The following is an 18991-nucleotide window of genomic DNA, read 5'->3' as shown; positions in this document are numbered from 1 at the left end:
GGAATTAAGTTGGGAATTCTTGTGTTGCTAAGCAACAAAATTAGAACTAGGGGATGTGTATGAAAGGGGACTGCTGCAAATTTATGGATTCTAGTGGATACTGAATTGGTTTCTAAATACTGCTTTTTAGAAAGCTTTTCAGTGTGAAAACAGGCTAGCGAGGACAGATATTCTCAGCGCAAAGAAGATTCACACATTGCCTACAGCACAATAGAATATGACAATAGACATGACAAGTTTGAATTTCACAATGGGGCATTTTCCCTAACAGGCCATATTATCACAGTATGTCATGGTGGCAAAATGTTCACAGTAAGCATCATAAGTTAAAAAATAAAAGTTACACTGGGTAACAATTCAAGTCAGTAACACTATTAAGTATACCATTAATTTTGGTATAGCAAAAATATTTTATTCTGAACTCTGTATAGTATCTTGAGCCTGGCATATCATCCCACCCTTGAAGATTAGCACTCTGTTATTTACCTGGATGATCTTTCTGCTCTAGTCACAAATTTGAATACCAGTAAAGTAAACCAGTTTTGCAAACTAGGACATGGAGCACATGCAGGGGCATGACAGAATGTCAAGACCTTTTAGAATGGCATTTACAGGCATTCTTGTGTCTGTCGGTTTTCCTCCTTTAATGCAGTTTTGTTTTTCTCCTTCCAACCAGCTTATCTAACAGACTGTGAGTGTTATATTTACCAATACACAGGATATGATATAGCCACTATCCTAGGCAGAGCACCTATGTAGAAACCTGACTTGGATTTTCAAAAGGAAAAAATAAAAAAGGCAGGTATTAATAGAGTTAATAACTATTTACCCACTATTCCTGCAGGATGCTCAACAGGTGATTGTGGCATTCACAAACACCCCCCCTGTATCGAACAAACCTAGACTCACCTTCTCTACACTGCAGTTAAACTGTCTTGTACTTATCCAAGGTGGGAAATTAACACTTGCCATTGCCAAATGCAGGTAAACATTAGCACTGGCTGGAAAGTTTGTCTACTGCACCTGCCACTTTGACAAAACATTGTCTGAATTCCAAAAACCCATTTGACAGATAAAATAGTGAACACAACAGATGAATTTTCCTAGCCACAATGTTCGTGGGCAAATGTTAAAATAGCCACTGGTGCAATACTCTATAGCCTCTGTGAACTGGTCTATCAGCAGTTCATTGTCCCCAACTGTTGCTTTTGAGGCATCACTTAGCAGCAGTCTACCAAAAAAAGATAAGATCTCACAGAAATCATACCCAAAACTCCCCATTTTGTACCATGACGCATCAAGAGGCAGGACATTGTTGATACTGATTGTTTCAGTAATAGTTTCATTGCATAGTTGCATTTAATACATCTTCCAAATCTGCCATCAAAATGTTAATGAGAAAACGCCACATATCTTCATGAAAAATAATGAAACAAAGTTAGAAGATTTGCTGGAATTTGCCTCTCTTGCGGCACTGATCAATTAACAAGTTTAGTCCATCCATCTTCCCTCTCAGTGTATTCTCACTCTTCAGAGAGCACACTCAGACACTCTCTCCAGAGTGCCGTACACCAGAGGTCAAGACAGACTCACTCATGATCATGTTTATATTCTTACTAGAAGCCATCCTGCCATCCCGCCATCCCCCCCCCCCCCGAGAATGGGAGTAATGGAAAACCAAATGACCAAAATGCTGTGCTAGAGCTAGAACAGTGTGGCATCAATCGTGCTCTGAAAGAACAAGGACTTGTGTGATAAAATAACGTGTACGCCCTTACCATAAGAATACACTCTTTATGGCTATAAAGGAGTTTGTCGTGTCAATCTCCACACTTTGATGATGAAAGCCATCAGTGGACTTCAAAGTGTCCTTGTCGTTAAGGGGGCAAGGGAAGGGGGCAGCCAGGAATAAGAGTATATTTTCATGCTGATTTGGCAGCACCCTTGCATTTTCTGCTGCATTGATCAAATACAGCAAGGAGAATGGGGGTAAATTTGCACCTTGATCATCTGCAGTTTACCATGTGGCATTGAGGCAGGGCTTTTATTAAGATCAAAGGCTTTTTTAATTTGGCTGGGGAAAGCGAACCTGGCACCATAACACATCCAGGCCACGATCTCAGAGGAACCCATTTCAATCAAATAAAGATACAGTAGCAGTTTCATGGCAGTCAGACAGTGACTGAGTACAGCCCAAGAGAAAGGAACGGGTTCAGATCTGCACAGGTAGTCGCTACGGATGCTCCCATCTATAGCAAGCTCATAAGGGACGACACTCTGCAAACACCACTAAGTGATCACTGGAGCAAATAAATAAATAAATGTATCACTTTAGACCAATAATGCCCAATAAAATAACATTCCAGAAACTGTAAGAGTTGTATTACATTGGCTGCCATGCCAGACTTTATTTTGAGCAATAGCTACAGAATGGCTTACCAAAGACTGAAAGGATAACAGTAGAGTTAGGTTTATGTGACACATCCTTTGGTTCAAACTGAGGTCAGTGATGCTCATGTGAGTTTCCTATGACTCAGTCAGGAGCAAAAAAATAAGAATAAATGGGTCTGAAATAACCAGCAAGTACTCCTGCCAATGGCAACCACAGTAGCTTCTCTTCCCATGGTGCAGAAATAGAATAAAGTCCAGATGAAAAAAGTAGATCTACGCGTTTATAAATGGCAGACCATTTTGTAGCTCTTAATGGCATATCAAATGGATTGAGGAGTGCTACAGTTGCATTCAATATATTGAGTCACAAGGCTCTTCTGTGGTCATAACCTTTGTGAGAGATGGCAACTCATGAACATGCAACTCAAGGGTTAACAGAAGTGACCATTCCTGTAAGAAACCCTGTTTCTACTGCCTAATTCACTGATCTGAGGCAATCTGACACAACCAGAAAGGCTGCAATTTATGCAGTGTTTGGTTTTTAACCAAACACTGCATACTATGTTACCCATAATGGAAGACTGTGGCTGTAAATTTACCAATTTATTTCAATATTGGATAACCCCATGAAAATGTTTAGATTAGAAGATTAAATAGGTGATATTTCAACCAGGCTGTGGTTAATTTGGCACTTTTTATGGTGTGTTCTATCCTCCACCCAAATGGGTGGAGTGTGCTACACAGGACAATACAATGTATCCCAGGACGTTTGGGAAATTACAAAAGACAGTTTAACATAGCTACATTTCTGATTTCTGATGAGTTGCAATGATGCAGTAAACCCAACCAATCTAGTACTCTATGCAGGCTGAAACAGTTACTAATGCCATTTGACTTAAGTGTGGCTTCAACAAGTTTTGACCTCATCCCTATACTAAACAATATCCATCCCTAAGCCATTCTGTTTCAGTACTGACCATGTGAACCACCTCTGGGTAGATGGGCTCTGTGATGACATTCCTGTTGTGGGTGATGTACTCCACCATCTCACTCAGCGCCGCCCGTTTCACTTCCTTCCATTTCAGATCACTCAGTGGGTCTGAAACAAAATCGAAGAGGACGCAGCACTGCCGCAACTTCTGGATGAACAGCTTCTCCTGCTCTGCAGGCGGAACATCTACAAGACAGAAAGGGAGGGAAGGCAGGAGATAAGGAGTCAGTCATCGTGTGTGAAGATTTTGCTTCGGCTTCAAAGGAGAACAGACAAAGTTCCCTAATGTTCTTTACAAGACAGATTGCTAATCCTATTTAACACCAGAGAGAACACCAATGAGGTGTGTCTACAGACGCTGTATCAGAAATCTGTCTCTCACACTAACAGAGCAGTCACAGACCAACATCTCTCTTGTTATACTAGTGTGTGTGTGCAGGGGGAGGGAGGTGTGGGGTTTAAGCTTAATATGTAGGAAAATACATGTTCACTAGCACTGGACACTGCACTGCAATGTTTGTCAATGTTAATCTGTTACACTTGCAATGATGTAGTTCATTAGTCAACATGTAGTGACTTACATCAAAGATTTCATATATCACTAATTCACTCGTTCCAAGACTGTCACCACTAGATAAATTAAAATGTAAATGTTCTAAATTGGCTTCCAGGAATATGGTGGCACACCTGTCTGTCTATAACCATTAACTTTTCAAGAATCATTACAACTTATTATAGCCATTGCACACTCATCATTGCCAATGAGCCAGCCATAATTCTGTGCCTACGTGCATGCATTAACAACCACACAACAGCAGCCTCAAACAAATCAATGATTATTACAAAGCAGTCAAAACATTCTCACTCGTTTCATTATTATAGGCTACAGTCTGTAGAGATGACAGTGCTGGAACTGGAAAGCTCACTTTCACTGAAGGAAAAACAATGCTGCTTAGATTTTGCAATCATTTTTTTACACTACGGTTTTGGTTATTAGTATGAATCTATGCTTTATACTCTTTCCATATCTAACCTACCAAGTGCCTGGATGTGAAAGCCTGGAGCTTTGACTCTTAAGGTATGAAGGAAAACAGGAAGACGAACACACTTAACGCCCCTTTCCCCTCCCTGCTGAATTGGTACACAGCTGACTGACAACACAAAGCGAAGCTCTCCTGCTCAAAGAATTTGCTTCAATTGGTCAGATGCCCAAGCCACAAAATTTACCCTGAAACCAAATAGCAGAGTAATGGCGCTATCAATATTGCTGAGATTCTGACATATTATATTACTCATTTATGTTCACTCAATATGGGGATTACTTTTGCTGAATTCAAACAAAATGTCAACTTATACAAATTAAAGCCACTGTAGGTAGGTTTTATGCCTTCTTCGCAGTCTATGGTTTCTGAGTCAGTCTACTCTCACCATGAACAATCTGCATGTGTACATCACCATGGTGACCACTGCCAGGGATAGGACTTTGGACCGGGGGGGTGACCACTGCTAATAGAGATGCATGCAGGCTGCTGCTGCCGTTATAGTGGATACTAAGGTCAGTTTGAATCGTATCCTGCTGATTTGCTGATCCCATCAACTGTGGCTAAGAGTCGTGTCAGCCTTACTGACAGACATGAAACGGACTAACTGTGAAAAGCCAATCTGGGAGTCATTAGAAAACAACCCAGATCAATTAGCAAACTCTTTTTCTTCAGAACAACATTCAATTCAAAATCCAAGTGAAACCTAAAAGATAGTAAGCAGCCTATTATTATTCTTGCAAAAAATGAGCTGAAAAGCATTAAGACAGTGGGAAAGGTTTAGATATGCAACAAGTAGGGCCTGCAGCACAACTTTATCACTGTAACAACAAATTCCCAGAAGACACTGCAAGCTGTTCCCACAATACAAAACCTCAAATCTAATCTGACACACACAGCTAGCAGCAGCCTTTTAACACAACACGTGCTGGTTGGTGGACACTTTCCCTAGGCTGGTAAACTGGCCCCGATTCTAGAAAAGACATTGACAATTCAGCAATTGGCCTTGATACTCACCCCAAACAAAAATAGGCTGACTACAGTAGACACAGCCCCAATATAAGATTGATTTAGGTATCACAATAAGAAGCAATTTTTAAACCACAGCAGGAAATAGTACTGACACTGAATCAAACCAGGAGTGGACTGGGTACCACAAGTCAAATTTCCCTCACCTCACATAAAAATATATAGACTCAACAGTGGCTAGTTGTGAGCACAGAAAAATGAGCATATTTCAAGCTGTTATGACAGCAACTACAGTCAGTGACTAAAATATGAATCTGCAGTCTAGGCCTATTGAATAGCACAATAAGGTGAACTCCAATCCAAGAGAACTACAAGAATGAAGATCGTTGTACTTTTCCTAGGGGTATTCAGGGTATTCCGCTTTTTTGTATCACATTTTGTGATGACAAAAAAGTGGGTTGTGCGACACACACTTGTTTCGTTTAAACAAACCTGCACTAGCAGCCACTACCAGCAGTACTTGGGTACAACTGTATAAAACAATGTTCTAAAGTGGCCAACTTGAATGTAAAAATGGTGCTGGCAGTTGGCAATCTACTACACAAAGATGGTGAAACACTCATCACTGCCAATGTCATCACCAATGTTCAGTTAACATCCATATGAAGGGGCCTTGTGTCCAATGATGGATGTTTCCAAAACATTGAGCTGACATGAAAATTGGTTGATAGACCAGGGATTAGGCAAAACACCAGAATACCTTGCTTAGGAAGATGCCTGGAACACACTATCCTCAAACTGCAGCCTCTTGCAATGAGGAAACTGCAACAGCGAATATTGCAACTTCTAATTATTCATTCATTTATTTATTTACTGTGCAGGCCTCTTTTGAATATTGAAAGTAAAAATGCTAGGTACTTAGGAGCAGCTTACTTGTTCAGTATGGTGCCTTGGAACTGGGAGGAGTCAACCATATTCAGTGCTAAGCATTTCTAAGCCAACATTCAGGCACACTGAAGCATTCTGACAAGCCTGTCAGTGGCTTTGTAGTAACATCATATTCACTCCATCCATCCAACTACTAACCCACAAACAGGGTTTACCCGAGTGCATTACAGGCCAAGCGTGCCACCTGGGTTAATTTGCTTCCCCACTAGGCTTTGGCTGCCACATCAAATGGAGAACCATAATTTAGGACACAATGGAGTATTTTTTGATTCTGTCTTACTGCCATCAAGCTGTCATTTTCAACTGTGTAGGGCAGTTGCCACCGGGCCAACTTTTCTGGGAGAAAACCTGCTACCACTTTATGCGTCTTCTATTGTACCGCTGCCCTCTGTGTTCCCTCTCTGGCACATGCCTGTTACTAACGAGTTGAAGCATGTGTCCACCCTTTCACCATGACTGTCTCATCTCATCTACCCGTGTGCCAAGAGGTCTACCTCAAGCCTGCTCCTGTTACACAACAGCACTAGGGTTTCTGAACAGGCCTAAAATATTAAGGGACATGCTGTGCAACTGCAGACTTCACACACAGGCCTCGCTGCATGGCTGGGCCCATAACCTTTACTCGCCTACAGGCTCCAGCTTGTAGTCGGGAAACCGGCTATGGACACAAATTGCTTTCAGGCATAGATCTGGCATCCCATTGACCTCTGGGGAAGAATATGTACCAAGCTGGTAGTAGATGGGGCAAATCCATAGTCTGCCCCAATGCAGACATAGGTCAATCAATACAAATTTGGGCAGTCTGCGATATGCCAATATTTGCTATAGTTACGTTCAGGCTTTTCATCTTCTTCAAAACCCTCATATTGAGTTGAAGGCCTACATGAGGCCATTTTTGCACCCACGCAAGTCACCACAGAAAAACAAAAAACTCGGTGCTTGTGGCAATAGTCAAAGTGTGTGCTGCAAACTTTTATGGGATAGGCTCCATATTTAAATGGTTGCCAGTGTATTGCCACAGGTGTTTTTGGAGAAGACATGATTACAGGGAGAGTGACAAACACCTGCCATGTTTTGTCCTACTGGAACATTCATTCACAGAAGCAGTGCACACATTCATTCAATATTTGTTTCGGTTTTCCGTGCTGAACTCAATACACTCGAAATATTTACTGTGGGTTCAGGCTTCTCTGACTAAACAGTGATTTAAAGGCCTACTCTGAAAAACAAGTCCAGCATTGCCACTTACATAGCATAGATCTGTCAAGTGACACCACACATACATATACAATACAGACACACACACCCACTGACAACAGGCTCTGACCTCACATCCTTTGACATCAGCAGTCTTGGTGGGGGATGGGAGACTCAAAACTAGCCCTCCTCCTTCTCACTCTCCCTCCCTCGCTGTAGCTAAGCTATGCAATGCACTGGCAAAAGCCTTCCTCGTTGACATACTAACACAATCCCCCGCTTCCTCCTCCAAAGATACACATGCCACCAAGACAAAGAGGATAAACACTCTCAATCTCTCTTAATAACGTCTAAAAAAGTAATCTGACACAAATATTTTCCTCTACAAAATCCCATTTAGCAGCTACAGTTGCTAAATGGCAACAACATTCTTACCCACCTCCCCTCGACACACACAGACAGAGCAGCAAAGGAGGCAGATCTCTTATTCTCACCTCTAAAATGCATGAGGGCCACAGGCTGGAAAGGCCCATTGGAGCTTGGTGCATCCAGAACCATCCCGCTGGCAGCTCTAGTACATGCCAACATCAGTGAGCTGAGGCAGGAGTGAGGAGAGCAGAGGGCAGCCCAGGCTAAGGCGAGGAGCCAGCCTCCATTTTAGCACAAACACTCGGAGCAGAAAATGAAGCTCCCCTGCTGCTGGAGGGAACCAGCTAGTTAGTGATGTCATCCCTGACAGAAGCTGTCTGGTTGGCTGGCTACGATCACATGGGCTGGCTGTCAGAATAAATAAACATGAGGGAAGGGATTGGCTGGTGGGCTGAGGGGGGAGGGGTGGGACTTTTACTGTGATTGGAGCATGAGCGGCTGACACTGTCAGAGTTTAGAGCATGCCAAACTCTACAGATCTGACATCAGTTTAGACTCTCCTGAAATTTAAACAAATACTACGACAAGGCCAGAAAAAAAACCTATATAACATGTAGGCTACATCAAATACTTTGTAGGCTACATCAAATGCAATAGTGACACTTTTCCTAATCATCACTCGCTCACAGCCACACACCCAGGTCAACCCACAACAAGCCACAATACCACAGTTGAGGGAACAAATTACAATACTCAAGTCCAATATAAAAAGTTCCATAGATGGAAAAAATAAAACCACAAGCTGCAGGCATGCAAGACATAGGCCAACTTAAGTGGTGTTGGTCACATAATACATTAACAGCTACAATGTATAACCTGCAAACTAGACCTCAACAAATAACTGAGGTTTGTCCAAGACATGAGACCAGGTAACAGTGCTTGTCAAATAACAGTCTGTATTCCTCCTGTGACCCTGTGTGTGTGTGTGTGTGTGTGTGTGTGTGTGTTTATTGGCCTGACAGATGGCTCTTCAGGAGCACAGCCCAAGCCCAGGTGTATGTGACAGAGCAACAGGAAGGCAGGAAGTCTCTATGTGAGCAACACAGGATGTGCCAATGCAATGAGCAACGCTCTCTGTCTGCCTCAGCAGCATTGAATACAAAACCCTGCACTGTTGAACATGAGCAAGGCAAAGAGCACATTTACCCTGATGCAGACAGTTGCATGCAAGAGAAAGATACTCACCAAGCTACATGTAATTAAATGAGACCTTCAAAAAGGCAACTGTGTAATCTCAGTGGTATGATTCTACTGTACTTAGTTTTTCCTTCCAAGCTTTCAAAGTTTTGGTAAGATACAAGCTAATCTTTAGTATGTGATAGGCATGAGTTATTAGTACAATTTCTACACATCTAAAAAGATAAAGCTGCAAATTAGATCCATTGAAATTCATTACTGCTGCCCATCTCATAAAACCATTCCTTAACATTGCAAGTCCTTTCTAATGCTAATAGATAAAAAGAACAATTCTCCATTCCAAAACACAAAAAAACAGCGCATAAAGTGTTTTTCAGATTGCCATTTGAATGTTAATGTCTATTATGATTGGTCAATAAACAGGATATGTTACTATCCTTTGTGCCATAATCCAAGGTGAGCATTCATATAAAGGCCCAATTCAGAGTTTAACAGAATGATATACTACCATGCAAATGAATACCATTGAGGCTATACTGTCATTAATATACAGGACCATAAGACAGGCAGCAACATTCAGCAGCTACATACTCTAGCCTTCAGGAGTGTGTGATTGAGTATGGGCAAGTCATTGGGGTTATCAAACGGCACCTTCCTTCACCGATGTTTCGTTGAATTAGGCCCACGGTACCGCAAGAAGGCTCATCAGTGGATTCCAGTGTCCCCGCCCCCCTTTAATAACTCACAACAGACTTAAACCCACTACTGCCTAACGCTGTTAATCAATTTTCGTGGTCAGTGTGACCTGTGTGAATTACCTTTTTAGAATCACATTTGAAGGATATTTTAAAATCGGCAGATATGGTTAATTTTTCTCCCTAATTATTGGTATTAGACTCCAAAATCCTGTGATGGTTGGACCTTATTTAGCAGTGCAGTAGATGTCCATTTGGTACAACCTAAGACATCCAAAACTGTCTAGTCACAATATACCGTACATATTCAGGGGTAGAAATGCATCCCTGGCCTCTTGTTTAAATTCCTCTTGCTAATCATAAAAAGACAACATAACCAATGTTGTTGAAGCCACTGTTCTTTAAAATGCTACATGGGATTCCAAAGACAAATCCTTTGTCTTTATGCTACATAAAAAGTAAAGTGGCTGACCGATTGTGAAGATGGGAGATCTAGTCTGAGTGAATAAAGGGCTCTTTCTCGCCCCTCTCCCTTCTCTAGTCATGAGGCAAGCTCCCATCAGAAGATCTGTTGTTCTGACTAGGCAACACCAAACACACCCACTTGTTACAATTACCCTCTAAATGCTCATTTGGCCCATGCAGCCACCAGGCTTGAGCGTTTTACTGTGTCCATGCTATTCTCAGCAGAGGAAAGGGAGCGAACTTGTGAGGTATCATGAGTCTGTCCTGGACAGGATGGAGAGCTTGTTTGGTTTGTGTTTTAGCACAGCTTTCTGAGGATTCAGTGTTGATAGCAGTAGGTCAGCCTAAATATAAATAGTTGAGTGGTTCATTTATGGGTCTGCTGATCCCTCCATCACAATGCTATGGTCCTCTGTAATAAGTGCTTAGAGCTCAAGTCTATTTAGAGAAACAGGGCTATCAAAACGGTTCAGGACACAAGCCCTTTTAAGAGCAGCTGAACTTAATTTCCCATTAAGGGGCTTCCAAAGATAGAAACAACTTTATCTGTATCCTAGATCAATTTCATAGACATATCCTTTATTTGGCTATTATAAAATGGGTAGCTTTGATCCAGCCATCTGATCTAGTCAATACAGTATATATCCTATAGCTTATGCCATGCTTACCATGGCAACGGCCTATTCCCCATTCCATATTACTCTGCTGTATATATAGGTCTAACAGAACAAATGTCAACATTGTAGTTAGCTAGCCTATGATAAAAAAAACGGCAACATTGTAGCCAGCTCGATAGTTTACCAGCAACATTGGTTATAGCTATTGCAGGCCAGCAACAAAAGATGGATAAGCTTATTAACAGATAGATTTTAATCTATTGGGCAACCAACAGACATTTGAGGATTTATGACAAGCAATAATGTGTTTGTGGCCATTGTGAAAACAATAAGAAAGAGGACTGGCCCATACAAGCCACTATGAAGCCTTGATTGCAATCGAGCAGCCTCTGGATCCAGACACACCAGAGAATTGCACAAGTTTGGTTCGACATGCAGCTACATTTAGAGAGGAGAGGTAACGAGAGGAATTGTTGGCTGCAGCCCAGCTATTTGTCATCCTTAAGGATGAGAATGGCAACAAATATGCAATGATGGTGTACAATGAAGACAAAAAAATCCTAAAGATCCACAAGAGTAGAACAAGGTAGACCGAAGAGGTAGCAAGCATGGGGAACCAGGAGACCCACTCTGCCCTGATGCTTCCCTCGAGAAATATCTGTCCCTGCTGCCTCCCGATGTTCCACTCTTCTATCTTCACCCAAGGAGGAGAGTGAAGCAAGGTGAAAATGTGAGATAAGTATAGTCCAGTATCTGAGGTTTTTATGTGATAAATGGGCTTGCACCAATCTAGGCTATATCAGCTGAAGTGTTTTGTGTTTCCTACAGGTACACAAACGAGCCCATGGGCCTGAATTATTTATCAACGATGCTGCCCAAAATCTGCAAGGAAGCAGGGACACAGATTTATACCAACCACTGCCTTCACTTCACTGTAAACTATCCAGAAACTCAGATACAGGACTGGAAACCAGACAGATCATGTCTGTCAGTGGGCACAATTGTGAGAGCTCCCTTAGCAGTTATTGGAAATCTAATGTAGGAGATTGTGGGAAATGGAGCAGCATTCTCGCTGCCACAGGTTCACATCCTCCTCCTGAGTGAGAGCAGCAGGCCAAGGCAGCTCAGTGACTGAGGTTGGCCATTATTTTACTGGCTGCACAATTAACGGTAACATTCAAATAAACATCAATAAGAACAGGCTGTTAAACCCTTCACTGACTATAAATGAGTGGGCTGCAAACAACATGAAAGAAATCGTTATGAACCTTTAAAAAACGGGCAGCTTTGACCCAGCCCTCCGACTGGTTGATGGCTGTGGTAGGTCTATCCAGCTATGAGTAAATAACAAATTAATTAAATCATAATGAAATCCTAAAAGTGTAAAAGAGACTTGTAATAGATATACAATGGAACCCTGTTCCTGAGAACCTTCTGTATCCAAAGCCTTCACAAACTGATCTTCTTCAAGAGAATAATGTAACAATAAAATGTTCCAAAATCCTGTAGCATAGCTTAGCTATTAGCTATTTAAAATATTAAACTTGTATGGACAAATATTAGGCAATAATGCACATAATATACAGTTTAAATGATTGTAATGGCACAAACCAGCAAGGAAATTCCAACAATTACACACAATACATAGAATCAGTTTCAATTGGTTTTGTTTGTTATGCATGGCTTAAAGATCAGGGACAGGTTACATCACATTAGTCTCTTTACAGAAAAATGTTTGTCCCAGTTAGTCAACATGACTCAGTTAAAGAATCCACACTTTCACCAGCAGGTGGAGACAAACCCTGTGGGACAGTTTACTTCCATGCAGGAACGGCTCCTCGTTTGAAAGGGAACACATACATATAGAGGCAACAACTGTTGTGCTGTGCCTTTTGGCAAGTACGTCTGCACTTCAATGAGACCAAAATAAAATAAACTGGCACCTGTCTGAAGCGCTGCCTGGGATGTTTTTTCCTCAAAACAGTAGATTTGTCTCCCTGTTTACTTGCTGCAGTTAAAAATATCTCCAGCACACATACTGTCTCCATTTCTCCAAAATGCACAAATTTCTGACCTAACCAAAACCAAACACTCTTAGCCTATAAACACAAACATAAGAATCAGGTCAGCATCTTACCTGAGGAAGCATTATAACTTACGAAATGACTAAACTAGGGTAGTTCAAATCTACACTGGAGTCACAACAAGAGCATTAGATTTGGGGGTGTGTTCAAGGGGAAGGCCTACTTGTGGTCAGGGTTTTCGGTCTAGCCTCAACCTTGTAACTCTCCAGGAAAGGCTCATGGACAAGTGTTCCCATCAGGAGGTGGTGAGCATGCCTGGAATGAAGACAGGCCTTGCGAGGCGCCTGTTTGGACAGGACTACCTGATAACATCCACTGGGCCACTGTGGGACAATGTTTGGAGAATGTTATCAAAGTTCTCATTGGGGTGTGGGAACTGAAGTGTTTATCAGAAATTAAGTTATGATTATTTAGTTTCTTGACTCAATATAAGAGCCAAGCTAAAGTATGTACAGGTAAACATCACTGTAGGAACAACTCCTTTATGTGTCCATTAAGTCTAATCTTAGAGGAGACTGAATGGCGAACAAGTGGCACACATTAACACCACAGCGGCTCTCTCCTGAAGTCACAGATAGTGGCTCAAATTTGTCCCATTACCCTAATCCTCCAAAGGGAGAAATGGGGTTGTCTGATTTGTCTTGCATACATTTTGAGGAAGCATCTTATGCTTCTATAAGAACTTTGTATTTTGGACTGATGATGAGGGAACATTTATTGCACTCCATCAAGTTATTGACTCTCTTCCTTTCAATCATCTCATTTCCATTATCAGTTCCAACGCCAGTTAAAGTTTAAAACTGCATGTTATTTGGACATTGATACTGCTATAAATGTAATTATTGAACTGTAATTCAGTTATATTTGTTTGTTTTGGGTAATCCAAGATGATTTGAATGAATTTGATGAATTGCTGGAAAAAAGAACGGGAAAGCGCTGTTCTGTGTATAAATCCTACTCCCATTAGCATGGCGACAGTGTTGCTCCTTGCTTTTCCATCTAGTGCTATGCTGGTACTGGGTTTCATTGTATATCTACATACATCTGCCAGATTTTTCTGGCACATGTAGAGAGAGGAAGATGAGAGAGAGAGGGAATAGTAGTATAACTGCCAGACACTGCTTATCTGGGCACGGGCAACATCCTGAAACGCAAGGACCATGGCATTAAAGCCTTATCTCTGGATTACCCCTAAATATAGACGCTTGGGTTAAATCCAGCGCAAAGTCCATGCCATGTATGTCCTCTGTTTGTTTCCATGTCTTGCGTAATGCCACCGCCAGCTCGGTGTTATACTGAGGGTGATGCAGCAGGGGATGTTCAGACGCGGACAGAGTGAGTGAATGACTGAGTGTGTGCTTGTACATATGCATGTCTGTCGTGTTTGCATTTATCTGTGTCAATTATAGGGATTTCCCTACACATTAAACACTTAAGCAGCCTATTTGGGTTTTTTCTGGCTGCTTAAAGGAAAACTTTTAAAGGGCTTCTGGATGAGTTCCAAGAGTCTTGCATACACAGTTTGTTATCTCTCGTGACTGTGAAGCACTTTGTTTTCAAAAGTGCTATATAAATAAAGATTATATTATTCAGGCTTCAAAATGGTTTTCAATGCATTATTTTTGCATATAAAAAGGTTTTATGATCTTATAGTATCTACAATGCTTCATCCACGTGCAAAACCTGCCAACGTAGCAACTTTACCACCAAAGCTGTACTAAAAGTCTTTGAATGCTCTGGTGCGTATCCTTATCCAATTTTACAAACACACTCCCAAGTGTATGCGACAGTATGCGCTGAGACCTCAGTCTAGAGCACTGGCTGGGTCATTACGTGATTAGGTGAAGTAAGGTTGTCAACTTGAGCAGGTAAATACCTTTGAAAGCCGGTAGCTTTTGCAGCTCCCTGTTGTTGCTCAAGCTGAAGCGAGAGGAGCTCTGCCTCTTGTCCTTTTTGACAGGTGTCTGGGTACCTGACTGCTTCCCCTTTAGCAGTTGAGTGGTAGGAGGAATGCTATTGCTGGCCTTCCTGTTGGAGCCCTGCTGAGAGAAGAGAGTGAGCCAACATTAGTGACACAGGCTCAAGAGGTCTAGACTGGTGCACAAAGAGTGAATGACAAAAAGCAATCAGTGAGTGTGAGAACCTTCCTCTATTACCTCTTTACAGATCTGATAAATTTAGGTAGATGCAGCCAGTTTAAGACAAACAGTATAACTGCCAGACTTCAGATGGGTACATAACCAGAGAAGTTAACTTTTAGTCCCCGGGGCAACCTATGGCATAATGATGCAACTAAAGTCATAACTCACATTAACTGAAGGTAGAGAAAGATACAGCTCGGGGTTTAATTAACACCCTAAGATTGTCTGGAAGATCCCAGCAAAGCCATCTATCAAGATTCATTATCCCACTACCAAGGCACCCAGCTGTGGAGCATAAGACTTGACAAAACCTAGCTTATCCCTGGATCCACTGATCCAAAATCCCACAGAGGTTGGATATTGTCTTGATGTGGAATCTAGTGAATGTGGGAAGTTTCTCACAGCTGGTCCCACCTGCCTGCTGGGATCCATTCATCAACACGCACCTGACAACACAGGGCTCACTTCAACAGACGCAGCTGTGGAGTTGCGTCAGCCTGGGTCACAGGGGATTTATCAAATTCACTTAAAACCCAGCTAAAGTTGGCCACTGTCTGCAGCACTACGAGACAGGGGTTTAGGAGTTGGGCCATCTTAGCAAGCTGTCGAGTAATGTGGGAAATCAAGCTGAGCTGGCCCACGTTCTGGGCTAGATTACACATTCATGTGATGCAACATAAGGACTTCTCTCCTGCCCAAGCCAGCTGCTATCAACTTCTCCTCAGACTGACACAGATATGACATTCTCTGTACCATTTTACTGCAAACCAATAGAATTAAAAGCTATAATAAGATATTTCTGTTGTCTCTCATTCCTGAGTCTGACATCTAAAAGCTGACAGTTCTGGTAGCCAGAAGAGTCTGAGACTGAAGGAGGGGCTTAGAGGGGGTAATACAGCAACAGCTTGCTGCCCAGCAATTTCAATTTGACACAAGGTTGGCGCATTAGCAGATCTGCTGCATGGCTGCTGACACACAACAGAGAGCAGATAATCAAGGATTACTACCGAGTGAGAGGAGGGTAGGGGGCAGAGACCACAGCCTTAAGAAACTGAGTACAGGGGGGTTAACAGGGGACGACCAAAGCTCTAAGCTCTGCATAACTGATTGAATGTGGTACTGAGATACAAGGAGGAAACCAGGACAATCCAGTAAAACAGATAAATTAAATACACCCTATCTTATCTAAATAGGTTTCAACCCAGTACACAGGCTGTATTATTTAAACCTTTCAACTTACAAACTTGGTCAGCTGCCAAACTCACTAGATAGGCCTACGTGTTTATAGATTAAGATCAATTTGACTACATATAACAGCATCTTAAAGATTTAGACCTGGTACAGTATTCTGAACCTGGCAAACTAAAAACATACAGGGGGTGAACAAAGTAACGGACACACCTAATAATATATGAATATCAAGTATCTTGTAAGGAGTAGGGCCACCATTTGCTTTCAGAACAGCTTCAGTTCTGCAGCGGGATATTTGACTATTCTTCAAGAAGGAAAGCCTCAGTTCTTTATGGGATGAAGGTGGTGCAAATCTTCTTTCCATGAAGGTTCAATAATGTTTAGATTCTTTGACAATTATACGACCATGCAGTGCAGTCATCCGACCTAATGACTCCCACACTATTACAGCTCCACCACCATGTTTAACAGTTGGTAACATCTCCAAACCTAACCCCATCCAGATATCAGAAAAAAGGTGAAAGACAACTCAGATCATGTTACTATCTTTCCATAGCTCGAGGTTCAGGTTTTGCGCCTTCCGATAAATACCAGTTTTATGAAGCTCACAAAATACAGTTTTTGTTGAGATTTTCTGAGGGATTCAGTTCTGTGGTCATTTCAGATGTCCACGTTTTGTGATGTTTAGCAACTATCTATCCATCTCCATCTATCCCTGTCAGTGATATTCAACTTGCAACTACTGATCCTCTTAGCCAGTACAGTTTCTCTGTTTGGCATACTGTATATCGTCATGATTTTTGAGAATGACTCCTTGCCACACACTTAAGGCAACGACTATTTTCCCAGTTTGCAACTCTATTAATTGCCTTATGTTGCCCTCAAGACACATATAAAAGGTGGTGATTGCCAGACCTCTTTTAGAGCCGACACATACTGCTGGCATTCAATTTAATGACTGACCCGACTAGCTGCCTGCAATTCTGATTAAGTTTAAGTCCTTTTTCATGCGTCGTTTCTGTTATTTTGCCCATCCCCTGGATTTTCTACCATGCTTAGGCTGGTTTACTGGTCTGAGGGCAATAGTCTCATCCCATCAGAGCACTGTGCAGTCTTTCACCAAAACATCACATAGGACAGCACTAGACACTAATAACACATTCCATTTTCAAAATGCCTAGTGACAATTTAAAAGTGTCATCTGAACTTGTGTCAAGCAAAGTCCTTCTGATTTCCAGGGAGTGTCCGGGCAGGTGTCCTGAGTTAGCCTACCTCATGCTCTGAATTCTCTTGTCCTCCACTCTTGCCCACTTTTCCAGACTTAGGGGACTCCTGAAAGACATAGTTAAAATACTTAAGTGAACGTGACATTAGCGGATAATAGGCTGGAAAATAATGCTAAGCGGTGTGTCACTTATGCTGCCATGCACAAATCCTAGCCAAATATAGCAAACCTGACCACACAGTCACACACTCATATTTGAACACACTGGCAAATCTGCTTCTAGCTAGCTACTTCAAAGCTAGTTAGCAGTCACACAAGCCATATTTTCACTTTTAAAAAGGTACCAAATGCCTAAATTTGCACAAACACACATACATCATCTGAGAAAACATATGTATAGTTAGAGAACCATTTCATTGCTGGATAACGGTAGTTTATTTAAATTAGGCAGCCCAACGTAGCAAGTGCTAACCCGTTAACGTAGCAGACTAGCGGCTAGCTGGTGATGATTGCTAGTTGGCTTGTCTCTTCGCTCTCTGATGATGGGACACTACACTGATAAATGTCTTGTAGTAAGGCCTCCGTTTATCCAAAAATGCATTCAAATGCATCTGGGTGAACTTTATTCACCATAGTCATAACCTGCTCCCAATTCTGAACTCACCTTCTCTTTTTTCGTTTTATTCGGCATTGCACAAACGTAGCCGCCCTTGCTCCCCTTCAGATACTCCACAACCAAATCCTTGACAACTCTTCGGGAACCACACTGTGGCGGTTAGCCTGTCCTCGCTGATGCGATAGGCTGCTGTCAGTCAGGTGACTCTCGGCGTCTCGTTTTGACAGATTGAGCCGTGGAAGAGAGTGGGAGCTCTCTGCTGGTGAGAGAAATTACAACCACGGCTGACACATCAAAGTGTTCAGGGTTTGTCCAGCAGGCATGAAATGAGCTGGACTGCGTTTTTCCAGACGTCCCATATTCATATATCTGTTCCATTCAGTACCTACCTCTCAATGAGTCAGTTTTCCAAAAGTCTAATTCACAATGCCAGCTGTTAAAATCTTCACGACCACTGGCTTATTTCACTTACTTTTTAGAGGCAGACGCCACCTGGTGTTAAAACCTTCCAATTGAATGCAGGTTTTATTGGAGAATAAATCTCACATATCCCAACGACCAGGCTTACATGCATCATGATGGTTCCCAATTAATAACTGGCACTGAACAGGAAACTCTGCAGGATCTTTACAACAAACAGTTATATAAGAAAGCAGAAGCTAAAACAAACAGAAACAAACACTCCTTTATACCTTCTGCCATCTCCCTCCTAAACTCTAGGAGGAAAAGGTTGTTATTTGCATAATGTTGTATCCTTTTAATTGACAGAGTATTTTTACTGTGTATTTATGTCTTTTGGTCTAGTGTTGTATTTATGTGCCCTGTGTTTTATGTGTGCTAAATGTATGCGTCCCA

General features: G+C 41.9%; 1 protein-coding gene across 4 annotated transcripts in view; it reads right to left on the bottom strand.

Moving 5' to 3' along the window:
* Positions 1-18253, bottom strand: part of ppp2r5cb (protein phosphatase 2, regulatory subunit B', gamma b) — a 29864-nt gene extending 11611 nt beyond the window's left edge. For 2 of the 4 annotated variants that reach the window (XM_071530233.1, XM_071530235.1), the window contains exons 1-2: positions 8031-8192; positions 3369-3568 (exon numbers count right to left, since the gene is read on the bottom strand). In XM_071530233.1, the coding sequence (XP_071386334.1) occupies positions 3369-3568; positions 8031-8124 (294 nt within the window). In that variant the 5' untranslated portion in view covers positions 8125-8192. Of the gene's footprint in view, positions 1-3368; positions 3569-8030; positions 8193-14839; positions 15006-17567; positions 17628-18184 lie in introns of those variants that run through there. The other 2 variants (XM_071530231.1, XM_071530232.1) reach the window with 2 other exon arrangements.
* Positions 18254-18991: the final 738 nt, after the last annotated feature.

Source organism: Centroberyx affinis, unplaced genomic scaffold (genome assembly GCF_046629955.1).
Source record: "Centroberyx affinis isolate AG114_WGS23_722 - 3 ecotype Tasmania unplaced genomic scaffold, CSIRO-AGI_Caff_v1 ptg001906l_1, whole genome shotgun sequence".
NCBI classification, from domain to species: Eukaryota; Metazoa; Chordata; class Actinopteri; order Beryciformes; family Berycidae; genus Centroberyx; species Centroberyx affinis.
The sequence above is the reverse complement of the archived record's forward strand: the minus strand, read 5'-3'. Positions and strand labels throughout refer to the sequence as shown.